Below are 21,518 nucleotides of genomic sequence, written 5' to 3'. Positions count from 1 at the left end.
GGCTTCAATGACGAGGAGTCCGGCGCGCAGATTTGTCTTCGTCATTGCAAGGCGGGTTCCCCTTTTCGAACCCCAAGATTATCTTCGGTCATAATGAATGTATCCGGACCTGTACACACAACCGCAGAGAGCATAATATTCCACGAGTCCAGTCTGCTGACAACTTTCTTACGACATGACATTACGTCTGCCCGGTCATTATTTCGAACCGTTTTCGCCTGCCACCCCATGTTCCGAGACGCGGTTGCCGCTGGCACGTTTTGTCAAAGCAGAGATCGTGTCCCCTTATCGCAGGATTCTCATCAATATGGGCGTGGGTAGCCCAACCGTGCCGTTTACACAACCCTTGGGAATAGGCGAGCTTTTAAGGCGAGTGGGGAGGCGCTTGATATTCATGGCCTTTATAAGGGGATAAGGATTCCCTTTCTTCACCCACGCCTTCTCTCTCTGCCCTTCCATCCTTGAGCTCCAACGCCCAAGTTCTAGCTTTCCCCATCCGAGAGAACATTCCAGTCATGTCCGGATCCGGAGCTGGAGGCAAATGGATGGCCTCCTCTATTAAGAAGAAGGACATCAAGGAGCTCCGGGAGGCCGGATACCTGGCCAAGGAGATCATTCATCGACTTCCGGCAAAGGGACAGATTGCCCCTACCCCAGAGCCCCATGAGAGGGTTGTGTTTCTCACACATTTCGTCCGCGGGCTGGGATTCCCTCTCCACCCGTTTATCCGTGGACTGATGTTTTACTACGGGCTAGACTTCCACGATCTAGCCCCCAACTTTATCCTCAATATCTCGGCATTTATTGTCGTGTGCGAGGCTTTCCTCCGTATCCCGCCTCACTTCGGCCTATGGCTGAAGACCTTTAATGTGAAGCCGAAGGTGGTGAGCGGCCAACAAGCAGAGTGCGGAGGCGCCATGGTGGGCAAGATGCCCAATGTCACTTGGCCCGAAGGCACCTTTGCGGAGACGGTGAAGGGGTGGCAGTCGGGGTGGTTCAACATCACTGAGCCGCGCGACACCAACTGGGCGGCGGTCCCCAAATTCCGATCCGGAGTTCCGATGCGGCTCACCTCCTGGCAAGAGAGGGGCCTGACCTGGGGTTCCTCGAACAAGCTGACTGGGCTCCAGACGTGCGTCTAGAACATGATAACCAAGGGAATCAAGCTTGTCAACATGATCCAGGTTATGCTCATCCGCCGGATCCTTCCGTGCCAACGCCAGACTTGCTATTCGTGGGAATTCGACCCGGCCAAGCACCAGACGGTACTAGAGCTCTTCGGCACAACGTATGAAGACATCTGGAAAGTGCTCTTCAAGGCCGGCGAGACACCACTGCCCACGACCGAGGATCGCGGGCTTAGCTTAAAATGCCAGGCAAATTTGGTAAGTTCTTTCATGTTTTCAAGGTATACCCTTTACTGGCATATTTTGAGGAAGGAGTTTAAGCCTTCCTATCCATTCTTTTCAGGCCTGGATCGAGGTAGCGGGGCGGATTAACTGCCCGGCTCCGCTACCCGAAGACCAAGAATTCCCACTTCTGACGAAGATGCTGTTTTCGGCGCCTTATGAGGTGCCGGAGAAGAAAGCCAAGAAAACGGTCAAAGGGGCCAGGAGGGGCCCTTGCCGAAAAGGTGCTTCGGACATGACATCTAAAGACGGGACTCACTCTTCGTCAGCCGAAGAGGGCGACGAGGAGGAGGAAGAAAGCAACTCCCCGCCTGAGGGGGGGAAGGAAGAAAAGGGTGGCCTCCACAAATCTGGAGGCGAAGGCGCCCAAGCGAGGGAAGGACTCTCTCGCGGATAACTCCGCGTGGGATGTCGATAGTAGTCCGGAGCGATCTCCCCGGACCAAGCCGCGGGCCGCATCGTAAGTACCAAAATCCTTATGCATGTCCAAATGTCTGGTCTTTCCGCTTTGTAATATTAATATGTTTAAATTATGCTATTGCAGTCCAGCCCGTAACAGCTCCCCGCGATCCTCCACTGGAGGTTCGCTAGATTCAAAGGAGATGGCCAGCGTGTCACCGCCGCCTGCTCACTCTCCCCCAGCCAAGGGCGATGATGAGGTGGTGTCCCAAAGGACCTTCACAGGTCAGGGAGAGGTTCCGGAGGCCGTCGGGGTGGCGCCAAAGGATGGCTCCTCGGCCGCCGGACACCTGGGGGAGAAAGCCCCCGAGGGGACTGGTGATGGGGGCCAAGTTCAATTCCGCCCTCCGCCGGATACCATTCCGGAGGCCTACACGGCTCTGAGTTAAGCGAGCAGCCTTCCCCAAAGGGAGGAGGTGTGCATTTTCCGCCGGTGACCTCTGTTCAATCAGAGGTGCCGGATAATCCGCTGGAAGCACTGCGAGGCGCTTCCATTGTGGACGAACACCGTATCCTTATGGGCACGGTGATCGAAAAGGTTTAGTCCGCTAAAAGCGGACTGACCGAAGCCTACGCTACTTTTCTAACAGGCTTTGAGGTAAATAATGTAATTGTAGAAAGAATATCACAGTGTAGACAGTAGCCCCTGATACTCTGTTCGGTGTTCGGAAAGAAAAAGCTGATCAGAGGATCAAAATAATTTTCGCAGGAGTCTAACATAAGATGTCTATGTGAATGAGCAGGCGTCGCTGCTAGCTACTGCCGCTCATACTGCGGAGGCCTCCGGTCTGAAGCAGAACCTGGAGCGGGCCCGAGGAAGAGCTCGGCCTTGTGAGGAAGCAGCTAGAGGACAGCCAAGGTATGCAGTAACCTGCGTGTATATTTAGGAAGGATGAATGGTTCATGCTGACTAAAGTGTCATGAACTTTATTAGGGGCCACGGCCAAGGTGGCAGCCCTCAAGAAGGCGTTAGCCGAGGCCGAGGACAAAGCGGCCAAGGAACGCGCCGCGCGCGAGAAGCAGGAGGACTGGGTCGGCGAGGTCCAGCAAGAGCTTCAGGACGCCGTCAAAAGGTACGAGTCCTTGGAGCATGATTCTAAGACACAAGAGTCCGAACTTGCGAAGGCCCGCCAGAGCGCATAAGATGCCCGAGCCGAAGCCCAGAGTGCCCTCCAGGAAATCCAGGCAGCCAAGAAGATCACAGCGGGTAAGGCTTTCATTATGCAAAGCAAGTCTGTGACGAAAACATTCCTTTTACTTACCCGAATTTGGAGCTCTCCGGGGGCGTTTACGGATTTGCCACGCAGCATATCAGATGCTGCCAAGTTCTATCAAGCTGAAGGAGGGAATTCTACGGAGAAACTGTTCTGGTCTCGATACCTTGGACCAGAACATCCGGTGCCCTTTAGCGACCAGCTAAAATAGCTGGTCAAGCTGCACAAGGTAGCCGAGCTAGCCATGAAGGACCTAATAGTCCGGCTATGGCCTGCCGAGCCCATGCCCAGCAGCTACTTCGGACTTGTGAAGCAGCTTGTGAGTGCCTGCCCGCGGCTGGAAGTCGTGAAGCGGTCGGTTTGCATTGAAGGTGCACGGATGGCCTTTGCCCGCGCCAAGATGCACTAGGTGAAGATGGACGCCAAAAAGCTGATGACCGAGGGGCCGCCTGAGGGCAAGGAGCACCGCCGACCCGAGCTATATTTTGATAGTGTCCTGGAGGGATCCCGCCTTGTGGCGGAGCAATGTGCGAAGGATGTTATATTCCCATGAAAACTTTCACGTTATCATGTCCTGTAATATGAAACAAGGTCGTTATGTAATATAATGCTTGTGACTTTAAAATTTTACCTCCTGTGCGGCCGTTTATGAAATCTGAGGGTTGGCCAGTCGTCGGCTTCTGCCCCCACGTAGATAGTACGGGGGTGTTAGGGATAAATCTAAACACTCTTTACTCCACATTCTGGTCCTTAAAGGAGGTGTTTAGCGCAACGAACAAGGCAATCAAACTATACGACCTTTATCGCCCTCACTTAGCCATAGGAGTTTGACAATGAAGATTTTGGCGAAGCCCCTGGTATTCGGAAGGCCGAACTAGGGGAGCTATACACACCTAATCGGATAAAACCCGATTCCTCGCGTAAAGCGGAAGAAAATCTCTAAGGATTTGAAACCTCTCGAACAGCTGACCAGCTCCCGCCGCATCATGACAGTCAGTTTACGACTTTCTCTACTGAGGTGTTCGTCCGGGAGAAACGGGACAAAATCGCAGTAGTTCTCCCTTTACTACCCTAGCCAATATAGCAGAACATAAGGTAGTAAGCACAGGAGCCGGGCAACCCAACTATTGACCAAAGACATGATTCGGAGCCGATGCATATAATGTTATAAGTTTGGGGTGCCGAACTGTACTGTAAAAGTATTCGGACTTTATTGCCGTATTGCGGAGCTTGATGAAGCCCCTGGCGAAGTAATACGTACCGGGGTGTACGAGTGCAATGAGTAATAAATACCAAGGCAAGGAAAAATAAGTAATAAGCTGACGCTGCCAATTAATTTCCATTGTGATTTGATTAATGCGTCGAGGCACACTTATGAAAGTGATACGATAAGCGATTAAGGCTATTTAATATGCCATGGCCAAGAGCGAGTTGCGTGCGGGTATTTAAAACAGGTATAGCGATCATTAGCAGAGACCACCTGGGGATTCCCTTGTACGTCAAAGCTCCTTCCTTCCTTGGTGTATTTTATCCTTTGACAGGACCAGCAATCAGGCCGTCAAAGAAGGCCTATGCGAAAAAAGGAGACTTGAAAAAGGAAAAGAGGAAAATTGAGAGAGTACATGTGTGTCCGGGATCGATCGAGCCGAAATGTGGATCACAAGCTATCTATGCCTCCGTCGATGCCCATGGAATTTTGAGTGCGTAGTTATGTGCGTGTGGTATGAATGCCACTACTTGAGCGGGGCTGGGACGGAGGCCGAATTGCTAATCGAGCTCTTGACGAGCCGAGCTATCCTGTTGCAGCGTAGTCTGGACTCTTTTGACGGTGTCCGGGGGCTCGGCAGCCGGATTTCGGTTCTGCTTTAGAAGGCCGCTCTGTACTTCTGCTGCTAGGGCGGCGCTCTTCTGTACGGAGGGAGCGTTCCGTGTTTCCGTTGACCGTTATGATGCCGTGTGGACCGGGCATCTTGAGCTTAAGGTAAGCATAGTGCGGCACCGCGTTGAAGCGAGCAAATGTGGTCCATCCGAGCAGTGCGTGATAACCGCTGCGGAATGGGACGATGTCGAAGATTAACTCTTCGCTTCAGAAATTATCAGGGGATCCGAAGACAACCTCTAGTGTGATTGAGCCCGTGCACCGGGCCTCTACACCTAGTATGACTTCTTTAAAGGTGGTCTTTGTGGGCTTGATCCGTGATGGGTTAATGCCCATTTTGCGCACTGTGTCCTGATAGAGCAGGTTCAGGCTGTTGCCGCCGTCCATGAGGACTCGTGTCAGGTGAAATCCATCAATGATTGGGTCGAGGACCAATGCCGTTGAACCGCCATGACGGATACTGGTCGGATGGTCCCGACGATCAAAGGTGATCGGGAATGACGACCATGGGTTGAATTTTGGGGCGACTGGCTCTATCGCGTAGACGTCCCTGAGTGCGCGCTTGCGCACCCTCTTGGGGATGTGTGTAGCGTATAGCATGTTCACCGTTTTGACCTGAGGGGGAAACTTCTTCTGTCCCCCTGTGTTTGGCTGCCGGGGCTCCTCGTCATCGTCTTTGCTCTGCGATCCCTTTTCCTTGGTCTCAGTATTTAACTTGCCGGCTTGTTTAAAAACCCAGCAACCTCTGTTGGTATGGTTGGATGGTTTGTCTGGGGTGCCATGTATCTGGCACGGTCGGTCGAGTATGCGGTCCAAGCCGGATTGTCCCTGATTGTTTCTTATGTACGGCTGTTTCCGCTGACTGGACTTGGAGCCGCTGAATCCGGCATTGACAGTAGTGTCATTGGTGTTGTCGCCATTGCTTTGGCATTTGTGTCTGCTGCGTCGGAGCTTGCCATTGCTGTTTTTGATCTCGGAGGGGCCTGCCTCGCTTGCTGTGTTTTTGCTGCGAGCCAGCCAACTATCCTCACCCGCGCAAAAGCGGGTCATGAGTGTCGTGAGGGCTGCCATGGATTTTGGCTTTTCCTGGCCGAGGTGGTGAGCGAGCCATTCGTCACGGATGCTATGTTTAAAGGCCGTTAGGGCTTCGGCATCCGGATAGTCGACGATCTGGTTCTTTTTAGTTAGGAACCTAGTCCAGAATTTCCTGGCTAACTCTCCAGGTTGCTGGACTATGTGACTTAAGTCATTGGCATCTGGTGGCCGGACATAAGTACCTTGGAAGTTGTCAAGGAAAGCTTCTTCCAAGTCCTCCCAGCTGCCAATGGAATTTTCAGGCAGACTGTTTAGCTAGTGCCGAGCTGGCCCTTTGAGTTTTAGTGGGAGGTATTTGATGGCATGAAGATCATCCCCGCGGGCCATGTGGATGTGAAGAATGAAATCCTCGAACCAGACCGCGGGGTCGGTTGTTCCATCGTATGATTCGATGTTTACGAGTTTGAATCCTTCTGGGAATTCATGACCCGTTACTTCATCAGTGAAGCAAAGAGGGTGTGCGGTGCCTCTATATCGGGCCGCATCGCGACGCAGCTCCGATGGAGTCCGTCTGCGATTTTCAGCCCGGGCGTGACTAGGTTTGTCACGTCCGAATGGGTAGCCGTCCTCACGTGTCAAGGCACGTCCTTGCGATCCGTAGATCGATCTTGCATGTCCTGCTCTACTGTCCAGGTCCTGCTGGAGGTCATATGTATAACCCCGAGCTGTTTTGTCTCTGTTTTTTTCGTGGCGGTGGGGCGGGTTGCTGTTCGGCATGAGTTGCTGCTCTATCCCGACCGCGTGGTGGTTGGTCCGCCGCACTGTCCCGACAGCGTGGTGGCCGGTCGGCCGCATTGCGCGGGGGAGGTATGGGCTCCGGCGCCTCCTCGTCGAACTGAGGTAGCAGTTTGCGTTTCGGGTAACTCTTGACTGGGCGTTTAAGGCCGTATTCCTTGGCTACCAGGACGTCGGTCCATCTGTCATTAAGCAGGTATTGATCAGCTTGAAGCTGTTGCTGCTTCTTTTTCAGTCTCCTTGCAGTGGCTATTAGCTGAAGCTTAAAGCGCTCCTGCTCGAGAGGTTCCTCAGGCACGATGAAGTCTTCATTGACGAGGCTCGCCTCCTCCTCGGAGAGCGGATGGTAACTACCATCCTCCGAGTCTTCTTCCATGGCCTGTTCGTCAGGGCTGACTTGCCCATCTTCTCGATTGTCTCATTCAGAAGTTTGTTCATCGGGTTCCTCTGTATCTTCGGCACCATCCCGAGTGTTGTCGTTTCCTGTGCCGATGTTGCTGTCTCTGCTGCGGCGCGATTTAGAGTGACGCCGCTGACGCCGGCGCTTTGATTGTTCATTAGGAGGGTCCTCCTTGTGGGTTTTCCTTGTCATCGCCGCTATTATTTTTGGGCATATCCACCATGTATACTTCATATGAGGAAGTGGTCGTCCATCTTCCAGTAAATGGCGGGTTTTGGCCTTGCTCCTCATCGGTATCGTCGTCCATACCGTCGATGTCTTCGGAGCCATAATCAAGCGTGTCGGTTAGATCCTCGACAGTGGCATGAAGTGGGTGGCGGGTGGGAAGCAAAATTCCCCATCATCAGCCCCTAGTTCGAACCGGACATGATTCGGCTGTGAGTCTCCCGCCAAGGATAGGCTCTTTAATGAGTTTAACACATCGCCCAAGGGCGAGTGCTGAAAGATGTCTGCGGCGCTGAATTCGAAGATCGGTAACCGATCGAGCTCGGCGTCTGCAGGCGTACGCGACGAGTCTGGAGTTTCGGTAACGCAGATGTCCCATGAGTTTAAGTCTGTGTGCGGCTCCAACGCCGCGGGATTCGTGGCCTCCGTGGTGGGGTTGAACTTCCCATCCTCAGATGGCACGATCTGCTCCGGGTCTAAGGCCGGAGCAACCACAGGAACAATCTCCTGAGTGTGGTCCGATGACAGATTTAGATCATGTGCATCGGGGTGACAGGGAGCGGCCGCTGCGGTCTCAAATCCGATGAAGATCAAGTCTCCGCGTATGTCCGCAACGTAGTTCAAGCTTCTGAATCTGACCTGGTGGCCAGGGGCATAGCTGTCGATCTGCTCCAGATGGCCAAGCGAGTTGGCCCGTAGTACGAAGCCGCCGAACACGAAGGTCTATGCAGGGAGGAAGGTTTCCCCTTGGGCACCGTCGTTGTTGTCGATTGAAGGGGCCATCAAACCTTTTGACGACGGCACAGTGGAATTCTCAATGAAAGCACCAATGTCGGTGTCAAAACCGGCGGATCTCAGGTAGGGGGTCCCGAACTGTGCGTCTAAGGCCGATGGTAACAGGAGACGGGGGACACAATGTTTACCCAGGTTCGGGCCCTCTCTATGGAGGTAACACCCTACTTCCTGCTTGATTGATCTTGATGAATATGAGTATTATAAGAGTTGATCTACCACGAGATTGTAATGACTAAACCCTAGAAGTCTAGCATGTATGACTATGGTAATGAGTCTCTCCCCTCCGGACTAAGTCCTCCGGTTTATATAGGCACCGGGGAGGATCTAGGGTTACACAAGGTCGGTTACAAAGAAAGGAATTTACATATTTGGTTGCCAAGCTCGCCTTCCATGCCAAGGAGAGTCCCATCTGGATACGGGTGCAATCTTCGGTCTCCGTATCTTCAGAGCCCATCAGTCCGGCCCATGGCTAACAGGCCAGACGCCCGAGGACCCCTTAGTCCAGGACTCCCTCACTCAGTTTCAGGCTTGGGTCCAGCTTTGGGCTTCTTCCTGGGAGTGGCAACTTATTTGTCGTTCTTCTTGAAGTTCCCTTTCTTCCCCTTGCCCATTTTCTTGAAACTAGTGGTCTTGTTAATCATCAACACTTGATGGCTTTTCTTGATTTCTACCTTCGCCGATTTCAGCCTCGCGAAGAGCTTGGGAATCGTTTTCGTCATCCCTTGCATATTATAGTTCATCACGAAGTTCTAGTAGCTTGGTGATAGTGACTAGAGAATTCTGTCAATCACTATCTTATCTGGAAGATTAACTCCCACTTGATTCAAGCGATTGTAGTACCCAGACATTCTGAGCACATGCTCACTGGCTGAGCCATTCTCCTCCATCTTGTAGGCAAAGTACTTGTCAGAGTGTTGGGGAACGTAGCATGCAATTTCAAAAAAATTCCTACGATCATGCAAGATCTATCTAGGAGATGCATAGCAACGAGAAGGGGAGAGTGTGTCCACGTACCCTCGTAGACCGAAAGCGGAAGCATTAGGTTAACGCGGTTGATGTAGTCGAACATCCTCACGATCCAACCGATCTTAGTACCGAACGTACGGCGCCTCCGAGTTCTGCACACGTTCAGCTCGATGACGTCCCTCGAACTCTTGATCCAGCAGAGGGTCGAGGGAGAGTTTCGTCAGCATGACGGCGTGGTGACGGTGATGGTGATGTGATCCGCGCAGGGCTTCGCCTAAGCACTACGACACTATGACCGGAGGAGCAAACTGTGGACAGAGACACCGCACACGGCTTGGAACAATTATTGTGTCTCCAAGGGGTGCCTTGCCCACGTATATAAAGGAGGGAGAGGGAGGAGGCCGGCCCTAGGGGTGCGCCATAAGGGGGAGTCCTACTAGGACTCCCAGTCCTAGTAGGATTCGGCCCCCCTTCTTTTCCTTCTCCTGGAGGGGGAAAAGGGGAAAGGAGAGGGAGTAGGAGAAGGAAAGGGGGGTGGCGCCCCCTTCCCTAATCCAATTCGGCCTCCTCCCTTGTGGGGGGCGCACCAGCCCCTTGTGGGCTGGTTAGCCGCCCTCCTATGGCCCATATCTTTCCCCGGGGGGTTCCGGTAACCCCTCCGGTACTCCGGTATGTACCCGATACACTCCGGAATCCTTCCGGTGTCCGAATACTACTTTCCAATATATCGATCTTTACCTATCGACCATTTTGAGGCTCCTCGTCATGTCCGTGATCTCATCCGGGACTCTGAACAAACTTCAGTCACCAAAACACATAACTCATAATACAAATCGTCATCAAGCGTTAAGCGTGCGGACCCTACGGGTTCGAGAACTATGTAGACATGACCGAGACACATCTCCGGTCAATAACCAATAGCGGAACCTGGATGCTCATATTGGCTCCTACATATTCTACGAAGATCTTTATCAGTCAAACCGCATAACAACATACGTTGTTCCCTTTGTCATCGGTATGTTACTTGCCCGAGATTCGATCGTCGCTATCATCATACCTAGTTCAATCTCGTTACCGGCAAGTCTCTTTACTCGTTCCATAATGCATCATCCCACAAATAACTCTTTTAGTCACATTGCTTGCAAGGCTTATAGTGATGTGCATTACCGAGAGGGCCCAGAGATACCTCTCCGATACTCGGAGTGACAAATCCTAATCTCGATCTATGCCAATCCAACAAACACCTTCGGAGACACCTGTAGAGCATCTTTATAATCACCCAGTTATGTTGTGACATTTGATAGCACACAAGGTGTTCCTCCGGTATTCAGGAGTTGCATAATCTCATAGTCAAAGGAATATGTATAAGTCATGAAGAAAGCAATAGCAATAAAACTTAACAATCATTATGCTAAGCTAAAGGATAGGTCTTGTCCATCACATCATCCTCCTAATGATGTGATCCCGTTCATCAAATGATAACACATGTCTATGGTTAGGAAACTTAACCATCTTTGATTAACGAGCTAATCAAGTAGAGGCATATTAGGGACACTTTGTTTTGTCTATGTATTCAGACATGTATCAATTTTCCCGTTAATACAATTCTAGCATGAATAATAAACATTTATCATGATATAAGGAAATATAAAATAACAACTTTATTATTTCCTCTAGGGCATATTTCCTTCACAGAGGTCTCATACCTCTCGACATGGGCATGAGTCTAAAATACCAATTTTAGCTCTTGGAACATCTCATATGCTCTATGGCGTTCAAAACGTTTTTGAAGTCCCGGTTCTAAGCCGTAAAGCATGATGCACTAAACTATCAATTAGTCATCATATCGAGCTTGCCAAATGTTCATAACGTCATCTACTCCTGCAATAGGTCTGTCACCTAGCGGTGCATCAAGGACATAATTCTTCTGTGCAACAATGAGGATAATTCTCAGATCGCGGACCTAGTCCGCATTATTGCTACCATCATCTTTCAACTTAGTTTCCTTTAGGAATGTATCAAAAACGGGGAAGTTACATCGCGAGCTATTGTTCTACAACATAGATATGCAAAACTATTAAGACTAAGTTCAGGATAAATTAAGTTCAATTAATCAAATTACTATTGAACTCCCACTTAAATAAACATCCCTCAAGTTTATCTAAGTGATACATGATCCAAATCAAATAACCCATGTCCGATCATCACGTGAGATGGGATAGTCATTAATGGTGAACATCTCTATGTTGATCATATCTACTATATGACTCATGTTCGACCTTTCGGTCTCTAGTGTTCCGAAACCATGTCTGTACATGCTAGGCTCGTCAAGTTTAACCCAAGTATTCTACATGTGCAAAACTGTCTTACACCTGTTGTATGTGAACGTAGAGTCTATCACACCCGATCATCATGTACTGGGGAGAACACTTTTATCTTCAAATTTAGTGAAGGGATCATCTTATAATGCTACCGCCGTTCTAAGCAAAATAAGATGCATAAAAGATAAACATCACATGCAATTAAAATATGTGACATGATATGGCCATCATCATATTGTGCTTTTGATCTCCATCTCCAAAGCATCGTCATGATCTCCATCATCAAAGGCTCGACACCTTGATCTGCATCGTTGTGTCGTGGTTGTCTCGCTAACTATTGCTTCTACAACTATTGCTAACGCATAGCGGTAAATTAAAGCAAGTACATGGCGATTGCATTTCATACAATAATGAGACAACCATAAGGCTCCTGCCGGTTGCCGACAAATTACAAAACATGATCATCTCATACAATAACGTATCTCATCATGTCTTGACCATATCACATTACAACATGCCCTACAAAAACAAGTTAGACATCCTCTACTTTGTTGTTGCAAGTTTTACATGGCTGCTACGGGCTTCTAGCAAGAACCGTTCTTACCTACGCAAAAACCACAACGGTGTTTTATCAAGTTTGTTGTTTTAACCTTCTTCAAGGACCGGCCGCAGTCAAATTCAATTCAAATAAAATAGGAGAAACAGACACCCGCCAGCCACCTTTATGCAAAACTAGTTGCATGTCAGTCGGTGGAATCGGTCTCATGTGCGTGGACATGTAAGGTTGGTCCGGGCCGCTTCATCCCACAATACCGCCGAATCAAAATAAGACGTTGGTGGTGAGCAGTATGACTATCACCACCCACAGCTCTTTGTGTTCTACTCGTGCATATCATCTACGCATAGACCTGGCTCTGATACCTTTGTTGGGAAACGTTGCATGGAAAAACAAAAAAAAATCTACGCACACGCAAGATCTGTCAAGGAGATGCATAACAACGAGAGGGGAGAGTGTGTCTACGTACCCTCGTAGACCGTAAGCGGAAGCATTTGACAACGCGGTTGATGTAGTCAAACTTTCTTCGCGATCCAACTGATCAAGTACCGAACGTACGGCACCTCCGAGTTCTGCACACGTTCAGCTCAGTGACGTCTTCACCTTCTTGATCCAGCAAGACGGGCAAAGTAGTAGACGAGTTCCGGAAGCACGACGGCGTGGTGACGGTGATGGTGAAGTTATCTCCGCATGGCTTTGCCTAAGCACTACGAAAATATGACCGAGGGACGAACTAGAGGGAGACGGGCACCACACACGGCTAGGGAATCGTGGTGTGTGTTGCCCCTCTCCTTCCTCTCATATATATAGGTGGAGGGGGGAGGGGAGGCAGCCCCTAGGGCGCCCCAAGTGGCCGACGGCTGCCCTAGGGCGCCTGCCTTGGCCGAATCCCCACTTTCCATATTTGTGTATGGGGGGAGGAAAGCGGGGTTGGCTACCTTCAGGGCGCCTTCCCCTTCCTTCCCTCCCTCTTTGCTACATGAGCAAGGGGTGGAAGGGGCGCACCATCCTCTTGTGGGCTGGTGTGCTTCTCCCCCTTTGGCCCATAAGGCCCATACACTTGCGGGGGGGTGTCCGGAACCCCTTCCGGTGCCCCGATGACTACCCGGTGTACTCCGAAACTCTTCCGGTGTCCGAATACCATCGTCCTACATATCAATATTTACCTCTCGACCATTTCGAGACTCCTCGCCATGTCTGTGATCTCATCCGGGACTCCGAACAACATTTGGTAACCAAATCATATAACTCATATAACACTATATCGTCAACGAACGTTAAGCGTGCGGACCCTATGGATTCGTTAACTATGTAGACATGACCGAGACACCTCTCCGATCAATAACCAATAGCGGAACCTGGATGCCCATATTGGTTCCTACATATTCTACGAAGATCTTTATCGGTTGAACCATTATGCAAACATACGTAATTCCCTTTGTCCATCGGTATGTTACTTGCCCGAGATTCGATCGTCGGTATCTCTTTACCTAGTTCAATCTCGTTACTAGCAAGTCTCTTTACTCGTTCCGTAATAAATCACCTCGTAACTAACTCCTTAGTTATTTGCTTGCAAGCTTATGATGTGTATTACTGAGAGGGCCCAGGGATACCTCTGTGATACTCGGAGTGACAAATCCTAATCTTGATCTATGCCAACTCAACAAACACCTTTGGAGATACCTGTAGAGCATCTTTATGATCACCCAGTTACGTTGCAATGTTTGATAGCACACAAGGTATTCCTCCGGTATCCAGAGTTGCATAATCTCATAGTCGAAGGAATATGTATTTGACATGAAGAAAGCAATAGCAATAAACTAAACGATCATTATGCTAAGCTAACGAGTGGGCTTGTCCATCACATCATTCTCGTAATGATGTGATCCCATTATCAAATGACAACACATGTCTATGGTTAGGAAACCTTAACCATCTTTGATCAAGGAGCTAGTCTAGTAGCGACATACTAGGGACATGGTATTTGTTTATGTATTCACACATGTATTTATGTTTTCGATCAATACAATTCTAGCATGAATAATAAACCTTTATCATGAATAAGGAAATATAAAATAACAACTTTATTATTGCCTCTAGGGCATATTTCCTTCATTAGTAACTCTGATGGTCTAACTTTTTTTCCAGGGATATCTGAAGTCTAGCTGTTGGAAAAAAGATGACCGTCTAAAAGCCTCAAAGCATTGGAAATTTCGACTATATGGGACCCATCATGTGCAGAGCCCGACAGTCTAGCTTGCTCACTACATTTTTCTATTGTGTGACATGTAGAGCACTTGAGATGCTACAAGACACTTGCACATGGCCCAAGCAACCATTGTTGGGGGACTTTTGTTAACAGACCTATTACATTGATTCCTTGCTGATGGGCCTACTAAGCGGATGGCCTACTCTGTACGCTCAGAACTTAATTCGATCACTAATGACCTACTAAGCGGATGGCCTACTAAGCGGATGGCCTACTAAGCGGTATTGCCACTAATGAACAATGACTGCATATGATTCCACAGATCCTCTCTTCATTAAGTTTTCGCGAGAAATAGGCTAAATATGGATGAAATCAAGTGAGAACATGGAAATGAGTGAAGGAGACAGAGACAATCAGGAGGAGGCGCACCAGAAGCCACAGAGCAACATACGACGTTCATGCGACCGCGACCGCTCACATGAGCGGTCGTATGGCGTGGAAACCAAGGCCTCTCATCCACCCGAACAACTTTATAAAGGGTTCAAGGTCGAAATGTCAACAGAACATCCGCGAGCGAAGCCAGAACAAAGTCATCCTCATCTATCTCCATCAACCCTATTCGCCGCTATTTCCATCTCCATAGCCACCATAGCTCTTCTTCAATAGATCATACTTGTAATCGTGCATCGCACACAACATTCATTGTAAGACATATTATTAATCAATCCATCTCTATGATGTGTTCTTCGTGTGGTCTGATATCCATGTATGCGTAGTTCGGTAAGGTATGTGTTGAGGCAAGAGTCCTTATAACCCTTTGTATTTGTTGTGGGGATCAATGAAAGGGGTTTGAATTAACGTCTCGTATGTGTGAAATAAAATTGTTCCGTAGATGTCTCTTGTCTCGTCTGCGTTCTTCATCCTTTTAGGTACCCAGAATCTTGGAGAGCGAGCCATGGAGAGGCTAAGGGAAAGGAGACCGTGAAGTGTTATTTTGAATATTTGTGTAGTTCATAATCGTATTTAAACATTTTGCAAGTTTTGGGATGTTTGTGTTACACGCCAGCAGTTCGAGTACGTAATTTTCTCGACAAAAAACATTAGAACCTTAGAAAAACCCCAGGTCCGAGGCTTCCCACTGCAAAACCGTCTGAACCGGCGTGATGCTCCACCGGCGGCACCCTCTCCCCGCCCTGCTCCGCCTCTTCTCCACCACCTGCCGCCGCCGCTCCCGCCTTCCCTCGCAGCCGCATCCCCCGAACACCGACACCCTCCCGCCGCGGCCTGTGGCGAAGAAAGTCCCCTTCACCGTGTCGGCGCACGGGAGGTCGTGGAGCGACCCCTACCACTGGATGCGCGACACCTCCGACCCCGACTTCGCCGCCCTCCTCGCCGCCGAGAACGCCTACGCAGACGCCTTCGTTGGTGCTGCCGGAGGCGGCGGCCTCCGCGCGCGCCTCGCTGCCGAGATGCGCGCCCGGCTGGCCCCTTCCGCCGTTTCCCCGCCTCAGCCCTGGGGCCCTTGGTTCGTACTGGCGTACTTTTCCATTTCGTTTGATCCCGTACAGCATGACGTGGAACTGTATCGCTAGCATCCTTCTAATATAGCATCACAGAAGTCTTTTCTAGTGTAGGGTTATGTTTTTTCTTGCACGATTTTAGTGTTAAATTGTTGGTCATGTCAGATGGAATGAACTGTTCTGTCAAATACACGGTTGTGGAATGCATTGTTGGTCTAATCTCCTTGGACGTGTTGCACTTGTTATATATGCTTCTGACTAGAAACATAGCTTTTACTCTCCTATTCAGGAAATAAGTGCTAATGGAAAGACGGGAAAGCACTTTTTAAAATACTTTTTGCTACATAAATGATGCCGCACAACAAAATACAATTGCCTGTGTGTCTTACATAGCCCATGTTTGTGTATCCAGGTCATATTACCAGTATGTGCCAAACGGAATGGAGTACCCAGTTTTGTCCAGAAAGCTGAGGTCCTCTGGTGGTTTAGCAGGACGTTTCCTTAGTTATCTTTCTGACTGGGAGAAGGAAGAAGTGTTGCTTGACTGGAATGAGATTGCAGAGAAATTTGGTACGTGCTTTGCTACATAAAGTAATCTCCATATTTACACATAATATACTGATGTGAGCTTCAATTGTATAGTTTAATGCAGTTTGATTATTATATTTACTGCAGTTAATTGGACATTGCTTATTTGCTTATTATCATTGATTTCTTGCGATGAGGACATTTTATTTGATTGCGCCTGAAGACTTATCAGTGGATCATTTTGTAACTTATGCAGGTTATGTTCACATTGGGAGTTGTCGAATATCTCCCAATCATAGGTTTCTTGCATATACTCTCGATACATCTGGGGGTGAACTGTTTTCGCTGGAAGTGAAAGATCTTCAGTCTAAGCATGTCATTTTTAGTCCGCCAGACAAGGGAATTGTCAGTTTAGCATGGGCTCACGACAGTGAAAATTTACTTTATACTGTCTGTGATGAGACTCTACGTCCCAATCAGTAAGTCTTCCTGCAATAGAGTGTTAAGCTCAAGAAGCTTGGTAGTCTTTTACTGTATTTGATATGTTTTCATGTTATAGGGTTTTCTGTAAAAAGATGCAGTCAGATGAGGCCGGCCTTTTAGTTTTCATGGAGGATGATGTAAACTGTTGTGTGGATATCACAAGCACAAAAGATTTCAAGTATATCACTGTGAATTCTAACACAAGGACATCATCTGAGGAAGGTTTCTATTTCAACTTTATACCAAATACTAATGCATTTTGCGACGTTTACCACATATATCTTGTTTTCGATTGTTCTTTCTGATTTGTGCTTGTGTTGCTGCAGGTTTATGTGATGGAATCTGGTAATGTAAGAGAAGGCTTATGGCCTGTACAAAAACGCACCAACAAAGTACAGTACTTTTTGGAGCATCATAATGGGTTTTTCTATATTCTTACTAATGCACCCTTGAAAGATACTGAAACTGCAGTTGAAGGCTACTACCTGGCCAGGTGTAGAGCTGAAAAATCACTGATGGATAAATGGCAGGTCTCTCCCTCCTTCAGAATGTAAATGTCTAGGCAGAGTTTATTACTACCTCTGTTCACAAATATAATATGTTTTTGATATTTCAATATGGACTACATACGGACTGAAATGAGTGAACACACTAAAATGCATCTATATACATTCAAATCAGGCTTAGAACATCTTATATTGGTGAACAGAGTGATATTTGTTAAAACAAAAATATCTTCGTCAGTGATCAACATTGAGTTCTTCCATATCAAGTGGTGATGACATCTGTATATAAGTAGCATATTCATTGCTAGTATGGATTTTTCATTTTTGTGGCCTGAACGCATTTTGTTGCTGAATATGCATTAGATTTATTCCCATTAGACTTCATACTTTAAAAAGTTGTTGCCTGTATTTCTATTGCTAGGTTGTGGCACTCCCTGGGCCGGACTGCACGTTTCAGGATATGGATATTTTTCACGAACATTTAGTTCTCTTTCTTCAAAAAGATGGGCTTCCTCTGTTTTGCTCCATCGATTTGCCAGTCCAGATCGACTTTCAGGTATGATATTTGACTCATGTCATGTTAACCTATTACTATTTGTATGTTTTGACATATTACTCCTAGAGATGTAATACACACTTTGTCTTGGACCATAATGATTTAGATCACCAAATACTTAACCCACCTTGATGCATTGACGGTCTTAATTTCACTTTATCTGTTGCACTTCCAATGTATAACCTGTACTCTGTTATTGTCATTCTCTCTACCTTTTCATACTATGGGCTAGATTGTTGCTACTCATGATTCTGAACACTCGTGTATTATTTGTGCTAATGACTTTTGTTTATCTTCCAGGAGCCAAAGGAATTGGGTGATTTCGCTCCATGGTTTTTCCCAATACCTTCAAATTTATGCAGCATTCTTCCTGGGCCCAACAATGATTTCATGTCATCTACTTTTCGTCTGGTGGTGTCATCACCAGTGGTACAACATTCAACAAAGTTTCTCATTATTTATCTGTGTCAATGGGCATTTCCTTTATTCTATGTTGATATTGGTTTCAGCTCTTCTTTTCTCAATTCCCTGGATCTCACTCTATGATTTATATAATAGCGCCTAGCAAATTCTTTTCTACACACTCAGACCTGTTCTATCCCTTGCCACTCACATAATGCTGTACAATTTCATGAAGTGTATAATCGAACTGTGTATCATGTAGAAGAATATAATTGAACCAAATATTCATCATGTTAATCTGGCGTTTTATTATGTTAATTGAGCAACGTTATTGTACAGTGCATCTATTGTGTTACTAGAGATAAGTTTTCCGAATAAATGTTTAATTTGCTTTATTGTAGATTCCTGACTTAACTGTGGATTATGACATGAGAAAGAAGACATTTACTATCGTTGATCAAGAGGAAGTGACTGGCCTTTGTTCAAGTATATACACAGTAGGACAATCCAATGTTTCAAGCATCCAACAAAATCTGCAGCTTATTGAAGATTCACAAAGTTGGAGTGATCTTTCCAAGTTATTATCTTGTGAGAGGGTCCAAGTTGTTTCGCATGATGGTGTCTCGATACCTTTAGTGATCCTGTATTCACGGGAAGCTCATATTCATGGAGAATCGCCTGGGATCTTATATGGATATGGAGCTTATGGAGAAGATCTGGATAAAAGCTGGTGTTCTGACAGGCTTAGTCTGCTTGCTCGAGGTTGGGTTCTTGCATTTGCTGATGTTAGGTACAGTTTGATGCCTGTGGTATTTTTTCAGCTTACAGGACTGCACTTCCCCATCATCATTCAGTATTTCCCAACTCATCTTACAACTTACTGCAGCATGCGAAACTGTGCATTTTCATTTGATGAACTAGATTATTAAAGCACCAGACTAGCATACCTGCACCCTATACTTGGACTTCCTACAAGTGTGCAACACGATGTCTTTATTCACCAAATTTATAGTATACAGAACGTTAATTTTTATTTTCACCTGAAAGAGACATTAGGTCCTAGGCTGCTATCATATCGAGACGTTGATCCATCATCTTGTGAAAGGACTGCCTGATTTCACTGTTCTGGAGTAGAGCAGGTTCCTGATACGGTGATCCATGTCACAGAGGTAATTTGCTAGAATTCTGAAAGGTGGCCATTTAATAGTCACAAAGTTCTATCATTTTCTCCATCCAGCGGTATTAGGAGGTTATCAACATGGAGTTTGGCTTCCCCACAAAAAATAAATAAATAGAGTTTGGCTGAGCATGTGGTGTGAATGTGTGATATACCATTTGCCGTTTCTCTTGCATGCTCCACAATAAAATTTTAAAACATGACAAGACAGTTGTTTTTGACTTTCCATTTATGATTAGAAGGAAATGCATTTTATGACTGACACCGAAAATTTTATGTTCCCGATTGTTTGTAATTCCCTAGCCTAATTATGTAGGGGTGGAGGGGATCCGTCATGGCATATAGCAGGCACCAAAATCAACAAGATAAATTCAATTCAAGATTTTGCGGCATGTGGTATGCATCTTATCAAGGAAGGTTTTGTGCATGAAAGTCGTCTTTGTGCTATGGGCTCCAGTGCTGGTAGTTTGCTGGTTGGGGCGGTCGTTAATATGCTGCCAAATTTATTCTCTGCTGCAGTTCTCAAGGTAAATCTTTGAGCTCATCCATTGATATATCATTTATCATCTGGGATTTGCTGTGCTTATTCCCTTCTCTTTGCTTCTACTGGTAAATGATGTTTCTGGGCTTTCAAGTATCAGTGACATGTATTTATACTGAAACAGGTCCCCTTTCTTGATATCTGCAATACAATGTTGGATCCTACGTTACCTCTCACCATCTTGGACTACGAAGAATTTGGTGACCCTAATATCCCAGTTGAATTTGACGCAATCCGGAGTTATTCTCCTTATGACAACTTATCTCCGGGCAAATGTTACCCCTCAATTCTGGTGACTGCCTCTTTTAATGATACAAGGTTTTTGTCCACCTCATTGTACTCTTGCGATACTACAGTTTGGATAATTTGTTACTGTTCCATGTGAAATTTTCAGCTCACAAGACTGTATTCAAGGTTTCTAGTTGTGCACTGTTGGTTTTCTTTTGAATTGTCAAACTTCCCTTTTTGTTTGACAGGGTAGGAGTCTGGGAAGCTGCCAAGTGGGTTTCGAAAGTGAGAGATGTCACGTGCCCATCCTGTTCCAAGTCTGTTGTGCTCAAAACTAATATGCAGAGTGGCCATTTTGGTGAGGGTGGACGCTTCATGCGGTGCGAGGAGACAGCCTTCGAGTACGCATTTCTAATGAAGGCATTGGGGATGGATGATATGTCTGCGAAGTAATGAACTGATACTCTGGGCTTACCATGCTGCAAGAGTTGCGGTGATGCATGGAAGCAGTAATCGATATCATTACCTGCTGTGGTGACATCTGGCAACCTGGAATGATACGTTGGATCAGACCGCTCATAGTCCACACTATTGTTGGTTGCGGAGCCATTTATTTGTGGGTTCCTGCAGTTGCACATGGCCAACTGGAGCCCTCAGAATAGCACAAATGAATGTTGTGCGTTAAAGTGTTAAGATCAGGCATCATCTGTCGTTCCCCGTCAAAATTAAGGTCAGTATCGTGGATAGTTATATAGAATTTTTTGTGTCGAGCTACAGAGTTCTCTCTATTATGGCAAAACTCAATCAGACAAACATTATAGATTATATCCAGATTGACATATGGCTCTAGTATGATGCGCCGCGCTAGTTGAGGTGCTACCGATGCTAGATATGGAACTATAATGTGCGAGAATGGATATTGGTTTTGAACCATGACTCACACATCAGGCTAGTTGTATGTCGCTGTCTTGTGTTTTGAAACTCTGAATGAGATTGGGGCTTCCTTAAATTAAGATGAGCTGCATGTAACATCTATGCCTACATTTTCTATGTTTCGATCGTTGTTAGTAGGTAAGTAGAAAGTTAGTGGCGACCTGTTGAAGCGTGTTTAGTACATTTTCTCGGAGCCTATCTTAGTTTAAATATCCTTTCGCTAGTGAGTAGTGACGCAATTATTTATGCTTGTAATGCACGGGGCACTCTCAGTTAAGTAGTACCAGTTGGTGCAGTATGGACCCGTGATCCCAAGTCCACAGTTTTCTACGCCGGCTAGATCCCAAGGCGCAAATTATTGGACTCGGTTCGTTCTTCTTG

The 21,518-nt window shown here is 47.1% G+C and overlaps 1 protein-coding gene across 1 annotated transcript; it reads left to right on the top strand.

Annotated features, from left to right (window-relative positions):
• Nucleotides 1-15,389: 15,389 nt before the first annotated feature.
• On the top strand, nucleotides 15,390-21,233 carry LOC109735224 (uncharacterized). Its single transcript, XM_073500434.1, has 11 exons — nucleotides 15,390-15,788; nucleotides 16,196-16,353; nucleotides 16,568-16,790; nucleotides 16,871-17,010; nucleotides 17,119-17,324; nucleotides 17,722-17,856; nucleotides 18,157-18,285; nucleotides 18,660-19,048; nucleotides 19,752-19,962; nucleotides 20,101-20,294; nucleotides 20,453-21,233. Exons 1-11 carry the CDS (start codon nucleotides 15,427-15,429, stop codon nucleotides 20,655-20,657), a joined length of 2,352 nt encoding a protein of 783 aa, XP_073356535.1. The 5' UTR covers nucleotides 15,390-15,426; the 3' UTR covers nucleotides 20,658-21,233.
• Nucleotides 21,234-21,518: the final 285 nt, after the last annotated feature.

Source organism: Aegilops tauschii, chromosome 5 (genome assembly GCF_002575655.3).
Source record: "Aegilops tauschii subsp. strangulata cultivar AL8/78 chromosome 5, Aet v6.0, whole genome shotgun sequence".
In the NCBI taxonomy this organism is placed as follows: Eukaryota; Viridiplantae; Streptophyta; class Magnoliopsida; order Poales; family Poaceae; genus Aegilops; species Aegilops tauschii.
Note: the sequence above shows the minus strand (reverse complement) of the source record. Positions and strands in the feature narration are given on the sequence as shown.